The sequence below is a fragment of the Vicia villosa genome, linkage group LG2 (genome assembly GCF_029867415.1).
Source record: "Vicia villosa cultivar HV-30 ecotype Madison, WI linkage group LG2, Vvil1.0, whole genome shotgun sequence".
Taxonomy (NCBI): Eukaryota; Viridiplantae; Streptophyta; class Magnoliopsida; order Fabales; family Fabaceae; genus Vicia; species Vicia villosa.
This window is the reverse complement of record NC_081181.1, coordinates 109,065,696-109,089,001: the sequence shown is the minus strand read 5'-3', so window position 1 is coordinate 109,089,001 and position 23,306 is coordinate 109,065,696. Positions and strand designations below refer to the sequence as shown.

Here is a 23,306-nt window from a genome sequence, read left to right as displayed (position 1 = left end):
ATGTCCTTTGAAAGTATCCAAGGTATGCTTAGTCGGAACCACTCGTTCGGCGCGTTTTTTAGTACTATTTTGAAGGTCTTTTAGAACGTTGCCACACACAAACCAATTTGGAAAAGGAGGGCTCAAAGCCACACCAAAATCCGCACTTGGCAGTGGAGGGAATTTTGGAGGATTAAGTTTGAAAGCCACTTCATAACGTAGTTCTGGTCGAACATACGAGGGCAATTTCAACTTATCCAGTTTGGCGGAAAACTTTTCGCGCAAAATGACTGCAGCCTCACGAACGGTCCGACTAAGATCATCAGGCCTGTAGATAGTTTCAAAGAATTTTTGAAAAGCTTGGATTTCTTTAATATGAGTTGAAGTACCTTTGTGAAAATTCTCCTGCACATCAGCAAAAGCTGCAGTTAGTTCTTGAGCAAGACTATCGGCATCAAAGATTTGGGAGCTATAATAATCCGTCCACCATTGGTGAAAATCTGGTGTAGAGTAAAAAGCAGGTTCGAAAGGAACAGGAGAAAAATTGGTGGTGCCAACGTATTTGTTGATTTTTGTTTCACATTCTCCTTCAGTCAAGTACAAGGTATGGAAACACATATGGCTCCTTTTCTCATATAAGCACTTGGGTTTTATTTGAACCAACCCAAACTGTCTCGAGACCAAATTTGGTTGATAGCACACGAGAATACATTGACCTTTTGATGGTCGAAGGCAATGAGAAAATAACCTTGGAGTCAGAAAGGCTTCCCAAATTTCCATAGACTCAGTTTGTTGATCCTGAGATGTTGATGGGAATTTTCGAGTAAACCATTCGGGACCTATTGTTCTGTGTACAAACGGGGCCATAGAAGGATCGAACTGATTACGCTGGGCAAACATCATTGAATACGCCAGAAAGTGTTCACGAAGCTTCCCAGTTTCTTCTTTTGGAGTTAGGTAAGCTAACCTGGTCCCTTCTATAGTTCGATTCTTGATTTTGCTATCTTCCTCATTGACGTTTCCTCGAAAGGGAAGATGAGTTTCGAATGTAGCGTTAAGCCACAGTTGCAATAGCCAGAAAGGACCAGCATAAAGCAAAGTACCGGATTTGTAATTCTTGGTAAGGTTTGCAGCTTCGCTGAGGTTTTCATAAAGAAACCCTAAAAGCAGTTGGCTGAGGTTGAGCTTTTTTTCCAGCATGCAACTGATTAGCCATTGTTGAATGCAGTATAGGGCAAGCAACAAAAAAGATTTGGAAATATTGATCCAGGAATTATCGTCCACAGAGATGGAGAGATGCCATTCAATAGTTTCTATGGTTTCGAGCTCGGGATTGAATGAGCAAAAAGTAAACAAAGATATAGACAGTAAAAGAATAAACACATTCTTAGAAGAGAAATTACTTATCAGGAATGTAAATATATTCACTCTTCACAAACATACACTTACCAACCCGTTATACTCAACCTACGATACTCATCTATGTCATCACGTATCTCTCACATAAGCGTCCATCTCTGGAGCACAAACGAGATCATCTCACAACTAAGGTTATCTCTAACGCAAAGTCGCGAGAACATCCGTATTCTCGCGTCGGCGATCTCTCGCGCGCCGCTCAAACACGAAAGCATTACGAATAGATACAAACGGTGAATGCTAGCTCTAAATCTATCTCTAGAGTTCAGAACCAACAGATTATCATCCTAGATAAGGATTCAAGAAGTTTATCTCTAAAGCACCCCAAATCCCCAGCATAGAGCAAAAATCCAGGATAATATCAACACAGATTTGTAAAGCAAGTTAAATATAACATTATAATCGGTAAATATACATAAGATTCGAGTAACTATACAAACAAACCCAACTAAAGAGAAATACACAAAGAAGAAGAGAAATGAACCGAAAATCTCCCGGTTTGTCAGCTCCGTTCGACGCTCAATCCACCCCCGATCATCCAAATGCAACCTCCGAAGATGTTTTCTAAGCCAATTCTACTCTAAGAATGAAGTTGATGGTGTTGGGACTCAAAAATACCCAACCCATGACCTAAAAATTGTGTTTTGGCCCCTTTTAACGAGCTGCTGTCTTAGCAGGTCCGCTTAGCGGACCCCCTCCGCTCAGCAGACTCAAAATTGCATCCAGACGCTGATTTGCTCCGCTGGAGCTCCGCTCAGCGGACCCCCTCCGCTCAGCGGACCCCCTCCGCTTAGCGGAGTCTGCTAAAAACCAGATTTTGTTTTCGCCATAACTCGAGAACCGTAACTCCGAATTGCGCCCGGTTCGAAGCGTTGGAAAGCTTATTCAATGCTCTATCCAATAATGAATGAATGGAAACCAAATTGAAGATTTTGATCATCCTTGTTTTGAGTCTTTGGAAGTCCGCTTGATGGTGGCTTAGCGGGCTTGCACCAAAACTGCGAAATCGAAGCCGTGCCTTTGACACTTTATTCCTCAAGGCTCCAATAAGCATGAATACCTATAAAAACAAAGGAAAAACTAGCAAATGGTATAAAAGTATATGAAAATACAACTATTCACAAAGTATACGTATTTATACACAAAACGGAGAATTATTCAAACGGTATTAACAAAAGTATCGATAAGTGCCACTATTTACATACACAAAATAAGTACATTTTGGCACTTATCAACCTCTCCCCAACTTGAAACTTTGTTTGTCCTCAAACAATGTCAAATAAATCAAAGAATCAAAAGTAATAAACCAAAGAATTGTGAATCAACAAGTTTTGAAAACCAAAAATAAATGTATGGCTCAATACAAAAACGTATAAACAAAGTAAATACTTACCACTATCCTACAACGACAACATGTAAACGAAACAAATCCTAAGGGCAAAAAACATGCTAAACATTCTAAAGCAATACATGCTCACATCATGCATCACACCTAGCAAAAATTCATCAATGGATGAAGAACACACAAAAATGAGGACTTTTAACACTCATCCAACAATCTTGCAAACAAAAGATTAAATTATGCATTCATCCAAAAATCACATTGAAGATACAAAAGCAAGATCACAAGGGCTTTTCAAGGTTGTAATGTGGCTTGGTTAACAAACAAGGGATATATCCTAAGGCTAATCGAAACAAAAACTTGCCTAAACCTAAGGGAGTGATCAATCCACCAAAGATTCAAACAACAAAATCTCGATCAAACTTCTTCCATAACCACAAGTTTCTCAAACCAATCACAATACTTATTAGCACAATTATTCACTTCTCTTTTCTTTTTCTTTTTCAAAACTTTTTCACATGTTTTTCTTTCTTTTTCTTTTCTTTCCTTTTCACTTTTTTTTTCTTTTTCTTTCTTTCTTTTCAACCTCATAGCAACAACCAAATAAGTACACAACCATTTCTCTCCCCAACTTGAATTCAACCACACCATCATATGAATACCCCCTACTTTCTAGGCAAGGTAAAAATTCATACCAAAAATCATGGTTGAGGGTTCAAGAAAAAAAAGAATCCATCATCCATGCAAAAATGAGAACTAAACACTCAAAGATAAGCATTTAGCAAAAATAACATGGACATTGACAAAAAGCTCAAAAGGGTTAACAAATGATCACACGCTCACAAGGTGAATTGACTATTTGGCTATGGTGGTTGTGCTCAAAATGAAACAAAATGCCTTGATCCTTTTCATGCTTTCATAAAATCAACATAAACAAAAGATTAAGCATAGTAAAATCCAGTTAAAATAAAGATTGTGGCCTCCAACATATGTAAACAATGGAAAGCTTCCTCACATTTATGGTTTGGGAACTAAAGTGATTCAATCAACAAGCAAGTAATGCAAAAGAATGAATTGTATGGTAATTGTACAAATGAAAAGTTTCCTAAACATGCTATGTTATAGAAAGCGATAAATGAGTACCTTGAATTATACACTTCAAAAACAATATCCTACCATACATCCGCAAGTTGAAACACTCAAGCTTTGGAAAATCACCTAAAAAATCTTCGAATCACCGAACAAAATTTGAGTACAAACAACCAATAAAAGAATTAGAAAAATAAAACTAGTATCTATTACTAAATAGCCTTGGTGAAAGTGGGAAAAATGAGTGAACCAAGTGGAATGGGAACCCCACTGGTACAGAGCAGAAAAACAAAATTCTGCTATGCTCGCTTAGCGGAGCTGAGCTCGCTTAGCGGGCACATCAGAACTCAGAAAAATCAGAATTGCACCAGCTGTTCCAATCACACACCACTCCACCTAAATTCCTCATAAACAGAAATATAAACAACATTTACAACCGTTGGGGTGCCTCCCAACAAGCACTTGTTTTACGTCGTTAGCTCGACGCCTTTATTGGATCGGTGTTTGGAAAGTAGCTTCCTCCCGCCATGCCATGGTGACGTCTCACCGCACAAGCCTAAAGAAAGTGTCTTAACCAACCACTCAACAAATGTTACTGGTACAAATATACACAATGATTAAACGAACATAAAGGAAAACACAAGTATACAAATATGTACATGAACAAACACATATATACAAACATGAAACACATATAACTATTAACATACACAAAGAGAAAGTTGGTGAATGTTGGATGCACAAGTTGAAAAGTGAAGAATTGTTATTAAAGAGCTCATCCGAGATCAACATGTTTCACCAACATTCTCCAACAAAAGTATACTTATATGTAACATATACAAGTAAGCTTATATGGTGAACATAAACAAGTAAACATGTACAAGTAAATATATATACAAGTGAAACTATACAATATATACGATACATACAAAGCTCAAAACCAAGAAAACTATTGCGATGCAATCACAACCATCCCCGGCAACGGCGCCATTTTGTTGAATGCAGTATAGGGCAAGCAACAAAAAAGATTTGGAAATATTGATCCAGGAATTATCGTCCACAGAGATGGAGAGATGCCATTCAATAGTTTCTATGGTTTCGAGCTCGGGATTGAATGAGCAAAAAGTAAACAAAGATATAGACAGTAAAAGAATAAACACATTCTTAGAAGAGAAATTACTTATCAGGAATGTAAATATATTCACTCTTCACAAACATACACTTACCAACCCGTTATACTCAACCTACGATACTCATCTATGTCATCACGTATCTCTCACATAAGCGTCCATCTCTGGAGCACAAACGAGATCATCTCACAACTAAGGTTATCTCTAACGCAAAGTCGCGAGAACATCCGTATTCTCGCGTCGGCGATCTCTCGCGCGCCGCTCAAACACGAAAGCATTACGAATAGATACAAACGGTGAATGCTAGCTCTAAATCTATCTCTAGAGTTCAGAACCAACAGATTATCATCCTAGATAAGGATTCAAGAAGTTTATCTCTAAAGCACCCCAAATCCCCAGCATAGAGCAAAAATCCAGGATAATATCAACACAGATTTGTAAAGCAAGTTAAATATAACATTATAATCGGTAAATATACATAAGATTCGAGTAACTATACAAACAAACCCAACTAAAGAGAAATACACAAAGAAGAAGAGAAATGAACCGAAAATCTCCCGGTTTGTCAGCTCCGTTCGACGCTCAATCCACCCCCGATCATCCAAATGCAACCTCCGAAGATGTTTTCTAAGCCAATTCTACTCTAAGAATGAAGTTGATGGTGTTGGGACTCAAAAATACCCAACCCATGACCTAAAAATTGTGTTTTGGCCCCTTTTAACGAGCTGCTGTCTTAGCAGGTCCGCTTAGCGGACCCCCTCCGCTCAGCGGACTCAAAATTGCATCCAGACGCTGATTTGCTCCGCTGGAGCTCCGCTCAGCGGACCCCCTCCGCTCAGCGGACCCCCTCCGCTTAGCGGAGTCTGCTAAAAACCAGATTTTGTTTTCGCCATAACTCGAGAACCGTAACTCCGAATTGCGCCCGGTTCGAAGCGTTGGAAAGCTTATTCAATGCTCTATCCAATAATGAATGAATGGAAACCAAATTGAAGATTTTGATCATCCTTGTTTTGAGTCTTTGGAAGTCCGCTTGATGGTGGCTAAGCGGGCTTGCACCAAAACTGCGAAATCGAAGCCGTGCCTTTGACACTTTATTCCTCAAGGCTCCAATAAGCATGAATACCTATAAAAACAAAGGAAAAACTAGCAAATGGTATAAAAGTATATGAAAATACAACTATTCACAAAGTATACGTATTTATACACAAAACGGAGAATTATTCAAACGGTATTAACAAAAGTATCGATAAGTGCCACTATTTACATACACAAAATAAGTACATTTTGGCACTTATCAGCCATGCAAAGGTATCTCTTTGCAACTTGTATGGATCTTGAGCAGAAGGCACATCGTGAGAGCCATAGAGCTAAGAAAGCAATATGCTCTTCATCGGATACTGCCGTTTCGGTGGTGATATGGTGCTTCTGGATGAATGCAGTATAAGTGACTAGCGAGTCATTAAAACCAATAGTATCAGTATCCATCTTATTGGGATCGAAGGTTTCGCCAGTTGGTCGAAGTCCTGTAATCGCAGCCACATCGAAAAGAGTGGGGGTAACCATTCCACATGGGAGATGGAAAGTGTTGTGAGAAGCATCCCAAAAGTGAACCGCTGCTACTAGCATGGGTTGGTTATATTCTAAGCCTGTTTTTGACAGTTGAATCAAATCGTATATTCCTAACGATTTCCAGAAGGATTCTTTCTGTTTCTCTACTTTTTCTAACCAGGCATAGTACAAATCAGGATCTTTGGCTAAAGGAATTGACCTAAACACTTTTACAAAGTTGGTCATATAGTTTAACCTAATTTTCGTCAAAGCCAAAGGGGTTACAGTTGAAGTTTCTTCAATGTTAACAGATTCTCCTGAGGGAGAACAGCCATCTTCATCTATCTTAGTTTTGCTAACTAATGGTCTAGTCTTGTAATAAGCAGGGAAGAATCTATTCAGAGATGAAATATTTTCACCTGGTAACGGACCCATAAAAGCAAGAGATTTTCCAGAAAGTTCAAAGGGAATGATTACCTGGGAAGCGTAAATAGTGCGTACTTCTTCGGTGTTAGGGTTTGGAATGTGCTCTTGTTCCCCAGACCGTGTTGTTGATTGGAGCTTCATAACAGGTTGAAGAACATTTGAAGATGAAGCCATAGAGAGATTTTGATTAAGAAAGCAAGATTTTGAAAAGATTGAGGATGTTGGTTTTTCTGTTGAAGAAGATGAAGAAATAGGAATGAAAGGTTGTATAGAAGTGCAAGACCAAGTATTTAAAGGTTTAACGGAAACCCTTTTTAAATCTTTTGGGTAAAACCCAAAGAACACGTGGCGGCTGGTGATTTAATCCGACGGCGGTCGAATAAATTAGCTTCACTCCTAGTATGTAGGAGTAATGATCAAGAAGTAAGGTCAAAAACGTGGGAATGTAAGTTATGAGAAGACATCTTTGAAAATGACAAGACGTTTCGGGAACAGGGTCATCAATGATTATGACGTTAGTCAGCAGTCTTGGAACTCTCAAAGATCAATAAGAAACGAAATCTTATGATGAGAAGAAACGCCTATTTCTGGTTGATTTTTCGAAACAGGCATTTATTGGGGGCAATTTGTTAGCTGAAGATTTCGTCTTGTAATATTTGTCCTTCGAAGAAGTGGAAAATCGAAGGAAAGATGGTTACTGATGGCCATCCCTTAAAAATAAAAGATGGCTACTGATGGCCATGCTTCGAGAATAAAGATTTCTAAGTTCGTTATGAAGATAATGAATACTGAAAGCTAGTGAAAGTATGTGTCTTCGGGGACTTAGACAAAATTTATAAAATATATTCAAGTATTACTACTTAGCGTGTTTTCGTAGTGTTTTTAATACACTGCCACGCGTCGAAGACGGACTCAGGCGGGAAGATTTGAAATTCGAAGACGGTTTCGTAACTGTCCAAGTAACAGATGGCGTCGCTGGAAGTTCTTATGAGAGACGTGGCAGCAGATTAGTGTAGGACCGTTAAGGTCGAAACTAGTATAAATAGGAGTCTTAATGTTAGGATTCTGTGTGTTCATTTTGTACAAATCACTCACATATTTACTCAAGTATCAAGTGTTAAGAGAAAGAGTTCGCTGAGAAAATGTACGTATGACACCACCACTTTAATACATGTGTATTATCTTTCGTTTTCAAATATCTTTCAGAATTACTGCATTCCATTTACTTCTTGCCATTTACATTTCTGTATCTTTGCTTTAATGTCATTTACTTTCGAATTACTTTCATGTCATTTATTTTCAAAGTCTTTAACGTTTCTGCATTCTAAGATTCTTTACGTTTTAACAGTCCTTTTAGTTTCATATGTTATGTTACTTATCTTTTCATTGAAATCATACTTACATATAACAAAGTGATTATCAAGATTACTTGTTCTTTAATCGAACAACGCTTATTGAAGAAGACGAATCATGAATATGGTTCAAGTGAACATTGATAACAATCTTTTTGACTATGTGTCCTAGGATCAATCTAGTCGATCCTGCGAGTAACCAAATCATATTTATTATAGTTTGGAAGACTAGCGGTTGTTTACCGGAAATCACCGTAAACACCTGTACCTTGGGGTTCAAGTACATGTTTAATCCATTCCCACTACCAATTGAGCTACTAGCTTAATTGGTAGTGGGAATGGATTGAAAATGTACTTGAACCCCAAGGTACAAGGTTCGATTCCCATGAAAGGAAAAAACTTTACTAGAGAGGGGGGGGGGGGGGTAAAGAAGATCGTGAAGTGATAGTGCCAGGAGCGTAGAAGGCCCAGGCCGTTACAAAACGTGTCCTTAAAACCTGAAGAATATTGGTCTGATGAGGATGATAAATTAGCCATTAGAAATTTCAAGACTTTGAATGCTTTATTCAATGGAGTAGATTAGAATGATTTCAAGTTAATTAACACATGTACTGTAGCCAAGGATGCTTGTGAAATCCTCATAACAACTCATGAAGGTACATCCAAAGTGAAGATGTCTAAACTCTAGCTTCTCACTTCCAAATTTGAAAATATGAAGATGAGTGATGATGAAACTATTCAATAGTATCATATGAAGTTTCTTGAAATAGAAAATGCGTCTAGTGCCTTCAGAGAAAAGATGCTAGTAGAAAAACTTGTAAGAAAAATTCTTAGGTCTCTATCTAGGAAATTTGACATGAAAGTGACAACCATTGAAGAAGCTCATAACATCAACACTATGAGGGTTAATGAACTTGTTGACTCACGTCAAACTTTGAATTGGTTATAAGTGATAAGTCTGAGAAAAAGAACAAGAACATAACTTTTGTGTCTTATGATGAAGATGAAATAGGTCAAACTGATTTGGATACTGAGGAAGGACTGTCCAATACAATCAGGGGAAATTCCAAGGCCCAGCGAGCCCAGGCACGCGCCCGGGCTTAACCCCAATTTGTTTTGTACTCCCCCCAATTTAATAGCCGATTTTTAGACAAAACCAGCGACAAAATTAGTAAAAATAGGGTGTGAAAATTAAAACAGATGAATAATTGATGGTGTAATTTTTTTGCCTAGGCTACCTAATATTCCTGGCTCTGCCATTGAATAAAATTGTGTTACTTGGGAAGCAATTCAATTGAATTCTAAAGAGAATGGATAGAAGAGGAAGATCAGATGTCAAGAACATCTCATCTGACATCAGGAATGATAATGATTCTTAGAATAATACAAACCTGAAGAGAAGTCCAATCAAATAAAAGGTGTTAAATGTTATGAATGTGAAGGATTTGATCACATTAGACCAGAATGTCCAATTTATCTCAAAAAGCATAAAAAGGCTTTATTGTATCTTGGTCTGATGATGATGAGTCTACAACTGAGACCGCCAAACTGGTGATGGCTCTTTCTCGCAAATGGGCAGATGAAGTAGAATTATGTGATGGGAATGATCTCTATAAAGACTTGGATGTGTCATACAATAATACTTGTGACGGGTGTGACGAAAGTCTCAAGACAGAAGAATAATAAAGAAAGATCATTACTGAACTGGAGAATGAAAAGAATAAACTTCAATGTATTGTTTCTCATCTTCAAAGAGAGGTAACCTTCTTAAATTCCAAGCTTGACAACTCTTTGAAAATGATGAATAATGGAACTGGGATGTTGAAAGAGGATGAAGATACAAAAGTTAAACATCATTCTGTTAAGCAACAAAAGAAAAGGCATGTAGAAAAGTTCTTTCCTACTGAAAAGAAAAGAGTGATCAACATGTCAAACCACATGTTCCAACATATTGCTAGAGTGAATGAAACTCCAAGAAATTCCAATTCTTCAACTTGGAGATGTCATTATTGTCGTGAGTATGGTCACATTAAGCCTTTATGTTATAAATTGTTTGGAGATAAAAAATCTTCAGCTCATTGCTAGTCAAGTCAACAAAAAGAGAAGTGTAAAAAAAAAAGATATGTCACCTAATATCTCATACCTCCTTGAGAGAAACATAGATTGTTTAGGGATTCAGATTTAGGTTTGGGAGAGTAGGCATGGCAAAATCCATCCTTGTGAGTACCCACCCGAATCCATCCCGAAGTTGACAGGGAAAACCCGCTTTGACTGGGTTTGGGTCCGGGTTTGAGTTTTTCCGATTACAAAATATGGGGACGGGTCGGATAATAGGGACACTAGTACCCACCCCGAATCTGCCCCGTTTATTTTATTGTGTATATTATTATATATTTTTGATAATTTAAAATATTAAATACGTGAGCAAAATTTTGATATTTTGATTTGTATTTATTATTTAAAATATTTAAAATGTATGTATGATTTTTTTTGTTTCATTTTATTATTTATAAAGTAATTTAATTTTGGAAAAAATAAGTATTTTTATTAAAAAAAATTAATTTCACTAAATGGATGGTGGCGGGGCGGAGATACCCGAACTCAACTCGAACCCGTTTGGGTCGGATTTGAATTTTAATTCTCCATCCCCGTTTGGGGCAAAGAACGAAGAATATTTGGGGATACGTGTTTGGGTTTAGGGCTCGAATTTGGGTTTGGGGGAGGTAATAACCGTCTCCGCCCCGCCCCGTTGCCATCCCTATGGCAGAGGTAATAATCGTCCCCAATCCACCCTGTTGTCATGCCTACATTTAATCGATTGATTATTTTTTAAGTTCCATCGGTGATAGATTTAATTGAGCCCTCGTTCTAGATTTCATCAATTTTCACATATTAAAACATATAATAATTTATATGAGAAATAAAAATTACAAATTATTTTACAAAAATATTATTTATTAATAATATCACAATAATAATAAAATAATAATTTAATAGTTTAATTAAAAAATATTAATATTCAATTGGTGTTGTAATTTGTAAGCTATGCATATACAAAATCCCAAATTTCTTCTCAATTTGCAGTTTCCATTCAGATTGGTATCACCACACCAGCCTCAATTGACATCACCACCAACATCAGTAATGACCAAAACACCCTTCATCCATTCGTTAATTTCTCCATTGACCACTTCTCAACTCGGGGTTTTTTCCTTCTTCTTTCTACACCGTAATTAGGGTTTTCAACACTCCTTCGTTTTCCCCTCTTTCACACTTTCCATCAAGATCCACTTAGACTTTTTTTCGTACCCTTTTCCTACGCAAGTCATACTCTCTCCAAAGCTTCAATTTTTCACAACAACCCAATTTTTTTTGGGACTCTTACCGTATACTCCATTTCTACCCCCTTTCGCGTGTTTGAATTGAACTCGTTGAAATTTCTTTCTTGTCGGACAATTGGGTCAGCTTCTTGTTGGAGTTTGAATTTTCGATCTGATCCAGTTACGCTTGTGCTGAATTGTCCGGAGCTGGTTCTTTTGTGTTTTGGGTGAAGTTTTTAGGGTATGTTTTCTGTCTTTTATTTCGGTTCTAGGGTTTGTATCTGTGCTGTTTGTGGGATTGGTTTGCTTGTTGCTTGTAATTGTGATAAAGGGTTGTTGTGAATTGTGATAAAGGTTCAAATCTGGAATTTTGGATATTGGATGCTAGTTTATGATTTCGTTGACTTAAGGGATGCTTAGACTATTGTTAAAGATTGGTTTTTTGAGGTGATTAGTGTATTATAGTTATTGAAGTTCAGTGGGTTGTTTAGGTTAATTTATTGGATTTTGAAGTTTTGGGTGTTGTTGGAAGCTTGTTTGAGTTGTTTTGGTTTTCTGAAAGAGGAAACAAGTTGTTGGTTTCTTATTGGGGAAAGTGTTGTTTTTGGAAATGGATAGCTCCAAAAACAGACTTAATGATAGTTTGGGTGTGAACAAGTTGGGTAAGAATATAAGGAAGAGTCCTTTGCATCAGCCTAATTTTGCTAATAATGCTGCTAGACAACAGCCTCAGCCTCAGGTTTACAACATAAGCAAGAATGATTTTCGAGATATTGTTCAGCAGCTTACCGGTTCGCCTTCTCAGGATCATCCACCCCGGCCTCCACATAATCCGCCGAAACCGCAGAGTATGCGTTTGCAGAAAATTAGACCTCCCCCGCTATCGCCTATCAATCGGCCTCGTTTGCCACCACCTATGCCAATGCCAATGCCAATGCCAATGCCTGCAGCTCCTCCTCAAGTTCCTTATAATAATGCACCTAGACCGGCTCATTATGGACAAGGACAACCATTGCCCTCTCCTTTGACGCCTGGGGATTTGTGGGCTAATACAACTGAGTCACCAATCTCGGCTTACATGCGTTATCTTCAGAATTCAATGATGGATCCAGGTTCAAGGGGTAATCAATTTCAGCCTCAGCCTCAACCACATCCATACCCTCAACACCAAGCACATGGCAATTTTCAGCATCAACCTCCTTCGTCTGCTTTGCTTCCTACTCCTCCTGTACCCCCGATTCCTTCTCCGAGATTCAATGGTCCTATGCCACCAATGAATGGCCCTAGTCATCCAATGCCCAGTGTTCCTTCACCACATGGAAATGGTCCTCCTCTTTTACCTTCTCCAACCTCTCAATTCTTCATGCCTTCTCCAACTGGTTACATGAATTTACTGTCCCCTCGGTCACCTTATCCGCTACTGTCACCCGGCTTTCATTTTCCACAGCCACTTACACCCAACTTTCCATTCTCACCCATGGCACAGTCAGGGCTTTTAGGTCCTGGCCCTCAACCACCACCTTCTCCCGGCCTTATGTTTCCATTATCTCCTTCAAGCTTTTTCGCCATGCCAAGTCCTAGGTGGAGAGATCACTAGTCTTCTCAATTTGTGCTTACATGTTTGATTTGGGGGTGCTTCCTTCTAACTGGACAGATCTTAGTCTTGTTCATTGGCAAGTTGTAAGGGATTTTTTTGGCTGTTTGTAGTGTTCATTTCCCATTTCTTTGTTTCTTTTTTTATTTGATAACCATAATGGTTTTGATCCTTTTACTTCGACAAGTTTTACATTAGGCAAATATATTGGAGATCGAACAACACAATTGAACAGTTGGACAGGAGCTGTAAAATTGGAGACAGATCTGTAACTTGAAGGGATGTAGGATTACACAGACAATACTTGTTATTGTAGGTTAGCTCATGTTCTTTTGTAATATAATGGATTACAACTTAAAGTGCATAGTTAATTTCATGTTTTCTTTCCTTTGGAAGGTGTTTTTAAATATTGATCTTATGGTTATTACCATGTGAATTGCAATGAATGATATTTTCTTCTTTCGTGTATTTTGTCTTTCTTATCTCAAATAGTTCCCTGTTTCAACTTATCACTGTTTGAGTAGATTTCTTTTGCGGGGATAAAGATGGTCAAAGGCCCAAGATAAAAAGAACATACATTTTATGCTGACATTGAATAGACTGGTTAATCCTGATTTGGAGATGTATATTCATGATTTATTTTGATCAATTGTCTGTGTTTTCCGGACAGACTAGGTTATTTGCTGTAAATTGAGTTTGATTTCTGGTCTAGAGGGTACTGCTTGGGAGAGATTATGATACTGCTTTTACTTATTTATTATCCATGCTTTCTTTTACAAAGCTTTCTGAGATAATTAGATGTTAGTTTTACCAGTAGGAATTTGATCATCTGCTAATGTCCATCCCTTTGACCTTCTATATGTTCTTTGCTCTTTTACCTGTCAATATAACGTGGGTTTACCCAGATATATTGCTCCCATGCAAACTAGTCGACCCATGCATGCTGTGCCATCTAGAACGTCTAGAATGCTAACAAGACGCTCCTTTTGATAGATACTTGAACACTCTTTGGGGTTGGTTCGTTTCCCCAACAGTTAACTTTTTTTTATGACATGATAGATTGGAATTTGACATATTTTTTTGTCTTTCTCCATCTTTGCCTTTGCATTCAAACGGTTGATTAGCTTCTGCTGTTGGTTGGTGCTTTGTAGAGTTTGTTTCAGCGTCTCTGGACATCAATTTTACTTGCCTTGATTAGTCTTTTATGTCAGTTTTTGTCACTTCGGGGAGGTGGTTGATCTCGATTAGTTTGAAGTCTAGAGTGATGCTTGCGAATGCAACATGTTTATCATTTTTATGGTTATTTTGAAAATGTTTAGGATGTCTTTACTTTATTGCCATTCATTAAGCTCAAAAAGAGTTTGTTCTAGTTGATAGTTCTGGCACCTAAGCTCTAGATTGTTACCCAAAATGGAGATCAATTTTTGAGTTGTTCAGATGAATATTCAAGGTTGATGATGCCTATCCGCCAAAAATAAGGTGGTTTGTGCCCCCATCTATATACTCAATCACAAAAATTGTTGAAGCAAATTGGTAGGTAAACTTTAGTTGGTTACTTGGGATGACTTGATTATACTTTTAACCTGTGATGTATATAAATAAGAGGATTTTGTTAGAGGGGAACTGTCATTTTGGGAGTTTTTGGGTCTTTTGGCAATGAGAGATTTGGTTAGAAGCCATCGAATTCTTCGCAACATTGTAAAAAACTGAATTTTTTCTATTCTTTTGTAATGAGATACCCAAAAGAAGATACCTAAGGTATCTTTGCATAATTTAAAATTAGGAAATTTCTAATTGACTCTATAATCTTCTAGTGCACCACGTGAAATTTCAAGAATACCCTTAAATTCTGAAAATGCATTTCTAGACGCATTCCATACACAACAATTCATTCGTTTTTGCATTACGTCTCATTTTTACAATGAAAACTTACTACAATAGGAAATCATCTTTAATGAAAACTTACTACAATAGGAAATCATCTTTAATTTTCTCACCGTATATGATGGAAAAATGCATGTTAAATATCTTGAAAAAGTAATGCATTTTATCTGTGCTACTTGCTTATTTGGAGTGATTTTGTTAGACCCTATATGACATTTATAAAAAAAAACAATGGCTTTCTTTGGTGGGGTGATGAATGTTAAGCTCTTATGTTTCTCAGAAAGTTTTGGAAATGTATTTCTGGACAAATTTTGGAAATGCATGCGTGAATGGAGAAATTCCGGAAATGCATGTGTAGTTCAAACATGAATGAATTATGTGTGAGGTACATTTGGAAATGCCTTTTTGGAATTTGAGGGTATATTTGGAATTTTGTAGGATCTTTTTCAACCATATAGGGTGCAATAAAAACTCCTCTAAAATTAAGAAGCAAAATAGAATCGAATGAAACGAAACACAAATTATATTATATTATTTATATATTTTATGACGGAGTGGAACTAATATGGAAAATAATATAATAATTTATTCTATTCCACCGGAATAACACCTCAATTTGAATGGAATAAAAAGTAAACTAAAATAATAGTATTTAATTTAACAAATTCTATCGCATTCTGTTCTAATTTTTTAAAACCAAATAATGGAATATACAGTGATGTATGGTGGACCTTTGAAAAGGCCATACTTGAGCAATTTCAACTAGAAAATTTTCTTTATATAAAATACATAATATTCTATAAAATGATTAAAAATTACAAAAGATTAAATTTGAGAGTTCAGTGCAATATTTTACGAAACACAGATTACCTAACGATGATATACATTATATTAAAAGGGTTAAATAAATAATTGTTAATTAATAAATAAATTACAAAAAAAGTCTTCAAATCTAGTCCTTTTTTGAACAAAATAAATGTTATAATTAAATGCCTTTTTTTCCGTCAATCTAGTGTGAACATTTTGAACACTAGTAACTTGAAAGATCAATCAATCCCTGAAACGTATTCCACTTAAGTTCAACTGAATATATGCAAATTATCCAATAAGCTTTGCTATACTATGAATTGAAAAACATTTCCATAATCAAAAGCCACTTAACATAGTCTTCTACAGGAAGGACATAGGGAGAGTATTAACATTCTATGCGACCAAAGATAATTGTTGCAACAGGAAGCATGAAGAAGAATCTCCATTGGAATTGCATTAGCCCGCATATAACACGTAAAGTTACAGTTTCAAGTTGTAGCATCTTCGTTTTCACATTTTTCTTGTCTTAGAGTATGTAGGTATTTAACATATGTGGTAACTAAATTTACTTATGATATCGATAAGTCCGTGTACTTGTACATTATAGTTTTGTCCAAATTCACCATCCAAAGTTGAGAAAAACAGCAATGTTTTTTTTGGTCCGATTAGAACAAAACTATACATCAAGACAAAATCAATTTTTAAACAAATATGACGATAAAATTGTTCTGGTGTGAGCCAAGAATAGGGCACAAGATCCTAGCATGATCTTCCTGGTTAATGCTTTCAATACGAGAAAATGAGTGAATATGCAAGATTAACACTCTAATTCTTAAGTCAGTCAAGTATTCAAAAAGATAATTAGAGATAAAATGGAAAAGATATCTTGAATTGACGTTGTGGAATTTATATAGTGTGAGCGGTTAAAATCACTTGCATTTAACCTGACACATTATACGATGTCTTTGCAGTGTCTTTCTAGTGGCCTTTATTTGTGTGATCTATCAAGATCGCTTCTTTCGAGTTAAAAACCAAAGTCTCTTTCTCTTTTATATTTGTTTCCCTTTTGCTAGGATTTCTTGGGGAAATGGTTATGGAAGGTTTGCTAGAAGAAATTGCGGTTAAAGATGAAAGGATGGGTGGTAGCCTCGATTTCAGGGAGGTTGCTAGTGATTTCACTTTTCCTTCCTTACCTCTGATGAACTCAACTGTCGTAGATGACATCAAGCAAGAATCCAAAGCCTAGACTTACATTAGAGCACACCATCGTGCTTTTGATTCCAATCCCACAAACAACAAAGTAATGTGGTGGTTGGAATCTTAATCTCATGCTTATACTTATGATCATTTTTTTTGTATGTTGTTAGTAATCCTGCAATGGACCAGCACACTCATCAGGAAACTCTTAGAAAGTAATGGTAACAACTTCACACCTATGCAGATATTGAGTGGAAATGTCTAGTGGATAAGAAAATCTATAAAAAAATGACTGAGAAGGACAAACTCTATGAGTTTTTATTAAGAATGAATAAAAATTTATATGAAGTAAGGGAAATGATTCTTAGAATTAAACCTCCTATAGCATCCATGAAGAATTCATAGAAGTAAGAATGGATGAAAGTAGGAGGAAAGTTATGTTGGGAAGTCAAAATGAAACAATGAAAGCTTTGCATTTTAACCAAGAGGCCAATCAATGAATGGTAGAGGATTGTGTGATCATTGAAAGTGACCTATATATACAAAAGAAACACATTGGATGCTTCATGGGAAACCTAAAGATCTGAAACCTCAATTCAAGGATACACATAAATATGCTACTACTACTATGGATGAAATAAAATCTAAAAATATTGTAGAGGCAAGCCCTTTCAAAAAATAACAAATAAAGATATTGCAAAAATTGATGCAACAAGCACTACAAAATACTAATACTTCTTCTTCCACTAATACTCTTGCTTAAAATGATAATTTTTGTGTTGCCCTTCATATTAATCACTAAAATATAAATCATTTGATCGTTAATACTGCTGTATCACATAACATAACTAAAGAGATCAATATATTTATTAAATACACTCCCTGTAAGGATGGATCTTTTGTCCTAATAACAAATGGTACTACCTCCAAGGAGACTGATAAAGGTTTAATAATTATCTCCAAAAAATATTTCTCATTACTCAATTTTACATATTCCAAAATTAAATCACATATAAATTTCTATTTGTAAATTAACCAAAAATTTAGGATGTGTTGCTAAGTTTTTATCATATTTGTGCGAATTCCAGGTTATGAATATAGGAAAGATGACTTGAAATTCCTAAGGGAGTGTAAAACTTTACTACCTGAGAGTTAAATAACAAAATAAAATTTCATATAAGGCTGCCCTTATATGTTTATTAAAGTATGAGAATGACGTAATATTAGGGCATTATCGCCTTGGACACCCAAATGTTATATATTTGAGGATAATATAGGCATGATGTTTCCTAAAAATGGAATCATACACCAAGCATCATGCCTATACTATCCCCAATAAAATGGGACATCAAAGAGGAAAAATAAACATATATTGTAAGTCACTCGAGCCTTCATGCTCTCCATTAATGTACCTAGTCATTTTTGGGGAGATACATTTCTTTCTTCATCATACATAATAAATATAATGTTCTAAAAAAACACTCAATCTAAACAAACCTCGCATAGGTAAGTTATCATGCATTTAACCATCTTTTAATTTTTTGGACAATGACACTTATGACCACAACTTAAAGTTACATATTTCCATATGAAATGGAGTGAGATCTTGTACCAAACTCCTAATTAGAAACCATATTTCTAGTGAAAGTTTTCGCAGGAATACAAGAATTTCATTAACTCAGTGGACAATGCCACATTTTTCTAAACATTGATGAAGCTATCGTAGTTCCAAAGTGAAAGGTTGCAACTATGGAAGAAATCAAGGAATTGGAGGAGAATGGTACATGGCATCTCTGACACCTACCATAGGAAGAATCCAATTAGATGCAAATATATATTCTCAATGAAATATAATATGTATAAGAGTGTGGACAAGTATAAAGATCGATTGGTGGAAAAAGGATTCACACACTCCTATGGGGTGGACTATAAAGATAACTTTTCACCTATAGCGAAGTTAAACTTTCATGTTCTATTTTCCTTGGAAATAAAATTTGACCGATCATTTCACCATCTAGATATAAAAAATGCTCATCTAAATGGTATACTTGAAGCAGATGTTTACTTGAAAATACCATATGGACTTGAAACGTCAAAAAACTCAGGCAATGTGCGTAATATTAAAAGATCATTATATGGACTCAAGCAATCCCCTAATGCTTGGTTTGATAGGCTTTCACAAGTGATTAGGATGCCTAGATTCTTTTAATGCTAAACTAACTAAATATTCTTAAAGCATTCAAAGGAATGCAAGGTAACTATCTTTATTGTTTATGTAGACGACATTGTTCCTAGATAATGAATTAAAAGGCTAAATTTGTTCCTAACTAAGGAATTTGAAGTCAAATACCATGGCCAATTACACTATTTTCAAGGAACGGAAGTGACACGATCAAAACTTGGAATTTATTTGTCTCAAAGGAAATATACCATTGACTTACTTCAAGAAACAAGGATGTTAGAATGCAAGCGAGCATACACTACTATGAAATCAAATGTGAAAATAGAAAAGGAAAAAAAGAGTCCACCCATTGATAAAGAGATGCATCAAAGAATGGTTGGGAGAATTATCTCCTTACACGACCAAATATTTATTGAGGAAAAATCCTTTTTGATGTTTTGAAGATAACAAACTCTTGTGTAAATATAATTAAGATTATGATCTTATTTGTTATTTGACGTGTGCTCTTTAGTGGAAATAAATAAGATAGGTTCATTCATTCTCTCTCAAGATATTATACTATGATCCTTAAAAGAATAACATTCCTCATTATGAAAAGACAAGAGTTACTCTCAGAATTTCCAAAGTACTTTTCAGCATCAGACTTAGAAAAAACAAGAGTTACTCTCAACACTTCCAAAAGTTATTCTCAGAACAAGTCAAGAGTTACGTTCAAAGTTACCAGGAGTAATTCTTAGAATAAGTCAAGAGTTACACTCAGAGTTACCAGGAGTAATTTTCAGAATAAGTCAAGAGTTACGCTCAGAGTTACCAGGAGTAATTCTCAGAATAAGTCAAGAGTTACGCTCAGAGCTACCAGGAGTACTTCTCAGAATCTGTCAAACATTAGACTTAGTCTTTCTAAAATAAGACCAGAGTTATCCTCAGCATATCCAAGTAACTCTCAGAACTTGTTACTTATACTCTCAAGGTTATTCTGGTAATTGCCAATCTTCCTCATAATAAAGATATGCCACAAAGTCTTGGCTCTCTATAAATAGGAGTTACGCACTCTGTATTAGCACAACATATAGCACAACAAGAAAAGAAAATCTTAAAGCTAAGTATATCATTCACATTAGAATCACTTCTAATACTCACTACCAAATAGTGAGCACTTAAACCTTAGATTTATCATATTTTTATTCTAAGTCTCAATTCATATACTCACTACCATATAGAGAGTATCTTGAAACATGTTGTAAACATCATGAGACCAAATAGTATATCACAACAAAGATATAAAAAACCAATTATCGTGTAAGCTGTCTGTAAACTATACCATCAGAAGGGTAAGCCTGGTGAGGCTAAGAATACATAGAATAAAAAGTTGTTGTAAGAAGATTCAATAAAGGATAATATCACAAGGTGTAGGGACTAGACTAACCACATTGGTGAACCAGGATAAATCTCTTGTGTGATCTCTCTTAAACTCTACTATATTTATTTATTATATTGTTAATCACATTGTTACACACACTACACTAAATATTATATGAGATTTACTCTAACCATTCTTCTCCAAGGATTCCTTGAGAGGTTGTGTTTTTTATTAAGGTAAAGCTTGACTTTAAAAGGGTCATAATTCAACCCCCCTTCTCGTGACATTTCTAGTTACTTCAATTGGCATCAGAGCACTGACTCTAAGTTTTAGCACTTAACATTGTAAGAGGAAAAGATCCGGGAAGAAATGTCAAAACCAACAAAGTGTGTACATGTAGTTGGAACCTCAAGTAGACCATCATTTTTTAATGGAATGGTTAAGAATAAAAAATACTCCCAAAGAAATAGAAAGACAGAGCATCAACGATACACTCAACACGTTAAGAATGAAGACAAGTTAGTGAGTTCAGAAGAAATTAACAAATGCACAAAAGACCATCCTCAAAATTAGAAAAGAAATAAGCCAACACGTGTCTAATGGAAAACTCATATATCGAAGAGGAATATCTTCTGGAAAATAAGAAAAAGCTTTGGTACTTTGACAGTGGCTGCTCAAGATATATGACTGGAGATAGAAAATGCTTCTTATCATTCAAAGAAAAAGATGGTGGATTAGTAACTTTTGAAAATAATGTCAAATCCAAAATCAAAGATATTGGTATCATTGGTAAGATTTATTCTATTAAGATTGAGGATGTTCAATACGTGGAAGATTTGAAATATAATTTGCTAAGTATAAGTCAACTATGTGATAGTGGCTTTGAAGTTATTTTCAAACCTAACATATGTGAAGTAAAACAACCATCCTCGGGAAAAACCATTTTCTTTGGATCAAGAAAGAAAAATTTGTATTTATTAGACTTAGATGAACTCTCAATTGATTCATGCTTTATATCCATTGAAAAAGAAAGATGGATCTGGCATAGACGAGTTGGTCATATAAGTATGAATACTATTTCCAAATTATTCAATCTTGATCTAGTTAAAGGTCTTCCCAAAATCAATTTTGATAAAGAAATTTTATGTGAAGTTTGCATCAAAGAAAAACAAGTCAAGAGTAGTTTTCAATCCGAAAATACAATTTTTACAAATAAACCTCTTGAACTTCTTCATATTGTTATTTTTGGTCCTATCAAAACTACAAGTTTTAATGAAAGAAATATGGTCTTGTGATAGTTGATGATTTCTCTAGGTTTACTTGGGTTTTATTTCTAAAACAAAAATATGATTCTTTTGATGCATTTCAAAATTTTTGCAAAAGGGTTCAACATGAAAAAATTTTATACATTATTTCTGTAAGAAGTGATCATGGGAAAGAATTTGAAAGTTCATCCTTTAAATCTTTCTTTGATCAAAATGGAATCACTCATAATTTTTCTTTCCCAAGAACTTCTAAACAAAATGGAATTGTTGAAGGAAAAAATAAAACTTTGTAAGAAATGACTAGAATTTTTTTATTTGAATCAAATGTTGAATTTTTTTTTGGGTCGAAGCCGTTAACACTGCTTGTTATATTTTAAATCATATTTCATTTAGAGATATCTTGAATAGAACTCCATATAAACTTTGGAAAAATAGAAAACCAAACATATCATACTTTTATATTTTTGGGTGCAGTTGTTATATTTTTAAAAATAAAGAAAGTATGAAGAAGTTTAACTCAAAATCAATCAAATGCATATTTTTAGGATATTCTACATCCTCCAAAAAATATTGGGTATACAATCTCAAAAATCAAACAGTAGAAGAAAATGTGCATGTTATTTTTGATGAATTTAATAATTTTGATGATAAAAGAAAGGAAAATGATGATGAAGATGAACAACACTACAATTTTGATATCAACAAAAATAGTGAGGGAATACAAACTCCATCCTCTCAAGATCCTCCAAAGAGTTGAAAAATTATCAAATATCATCCTCAAGATCAAATTATTGGAAATATTTATCATGGAGTCAGAACAAGACAATCCTTTAAAGAAGATTCAAACAACATGATCACTATCTCTCGGTGAGCTAACATTAACAAATGAGCTTGAGGACAATCTAAAATACAACTTGAAGATATTTTCACCCTTGATACTAAGAGTAAGAAACATCACTAAAAAAAAGGTACATGTTATTTCTATGTCTTATTTATATGCATTTATCTTAGATTTTTAGATGATTCCTCTCTTTCTCCATGATATTGCATATGTTGCCCGTTTCTTTTTCCATGTATTTCCCCATACTTTTTGCATGATGACAAAAGGGGGAGAATGACTAGGAGAGAAATTATTTAAAATCAAAATATAAAAATCACCAACTTTGTTTATTGCCTAAGTATCTCTTAGACCAAGACCTCCTTTAGAAAAAGGTGAGCAAATAACCTTCGAAGATATAGTAATAAGCTTTCTATTGTATATGCTACATGTCCATACAAGATTTCTGACACAAAAATATAGTTTATTAAGAAGATTGATTAGTCTTTCACAAATTCTAAGAATATACGAAAACATGCCTTGTATGACTGACTGAACCAATTGAACTCTATCTACCATAGAAAAAAGGTGGCCC

The 23,306-nt window shown here is 35.3% G+C and overlaps 1 protein-coding gene across 1 annotated transcript; it reads left to right on the top strand.

Moving 5' to 3' along the window:
• Positions 1–11,360: 11,360 nt before the first annotated feature.
• LOC131651774 (protein HAIKU1) lies at positions 11,361–13,664 on the top strand. Its single transcript, XM_058921466.1, has one exon. The coding sequence runs from the start codon at positions 12,213–12,215 to the stop codon at positions 13,197–13,199; it is 987 nt and encodes a 328-aa protein (XP_058777449.1). The 5' UTR covers positions 11,361–12,212; the 3' UTR covers positions 13,200–13,664.
• The last annotated feature ends 9,642 nt before the right edge of the window (positions 13,665–23,306 follow it).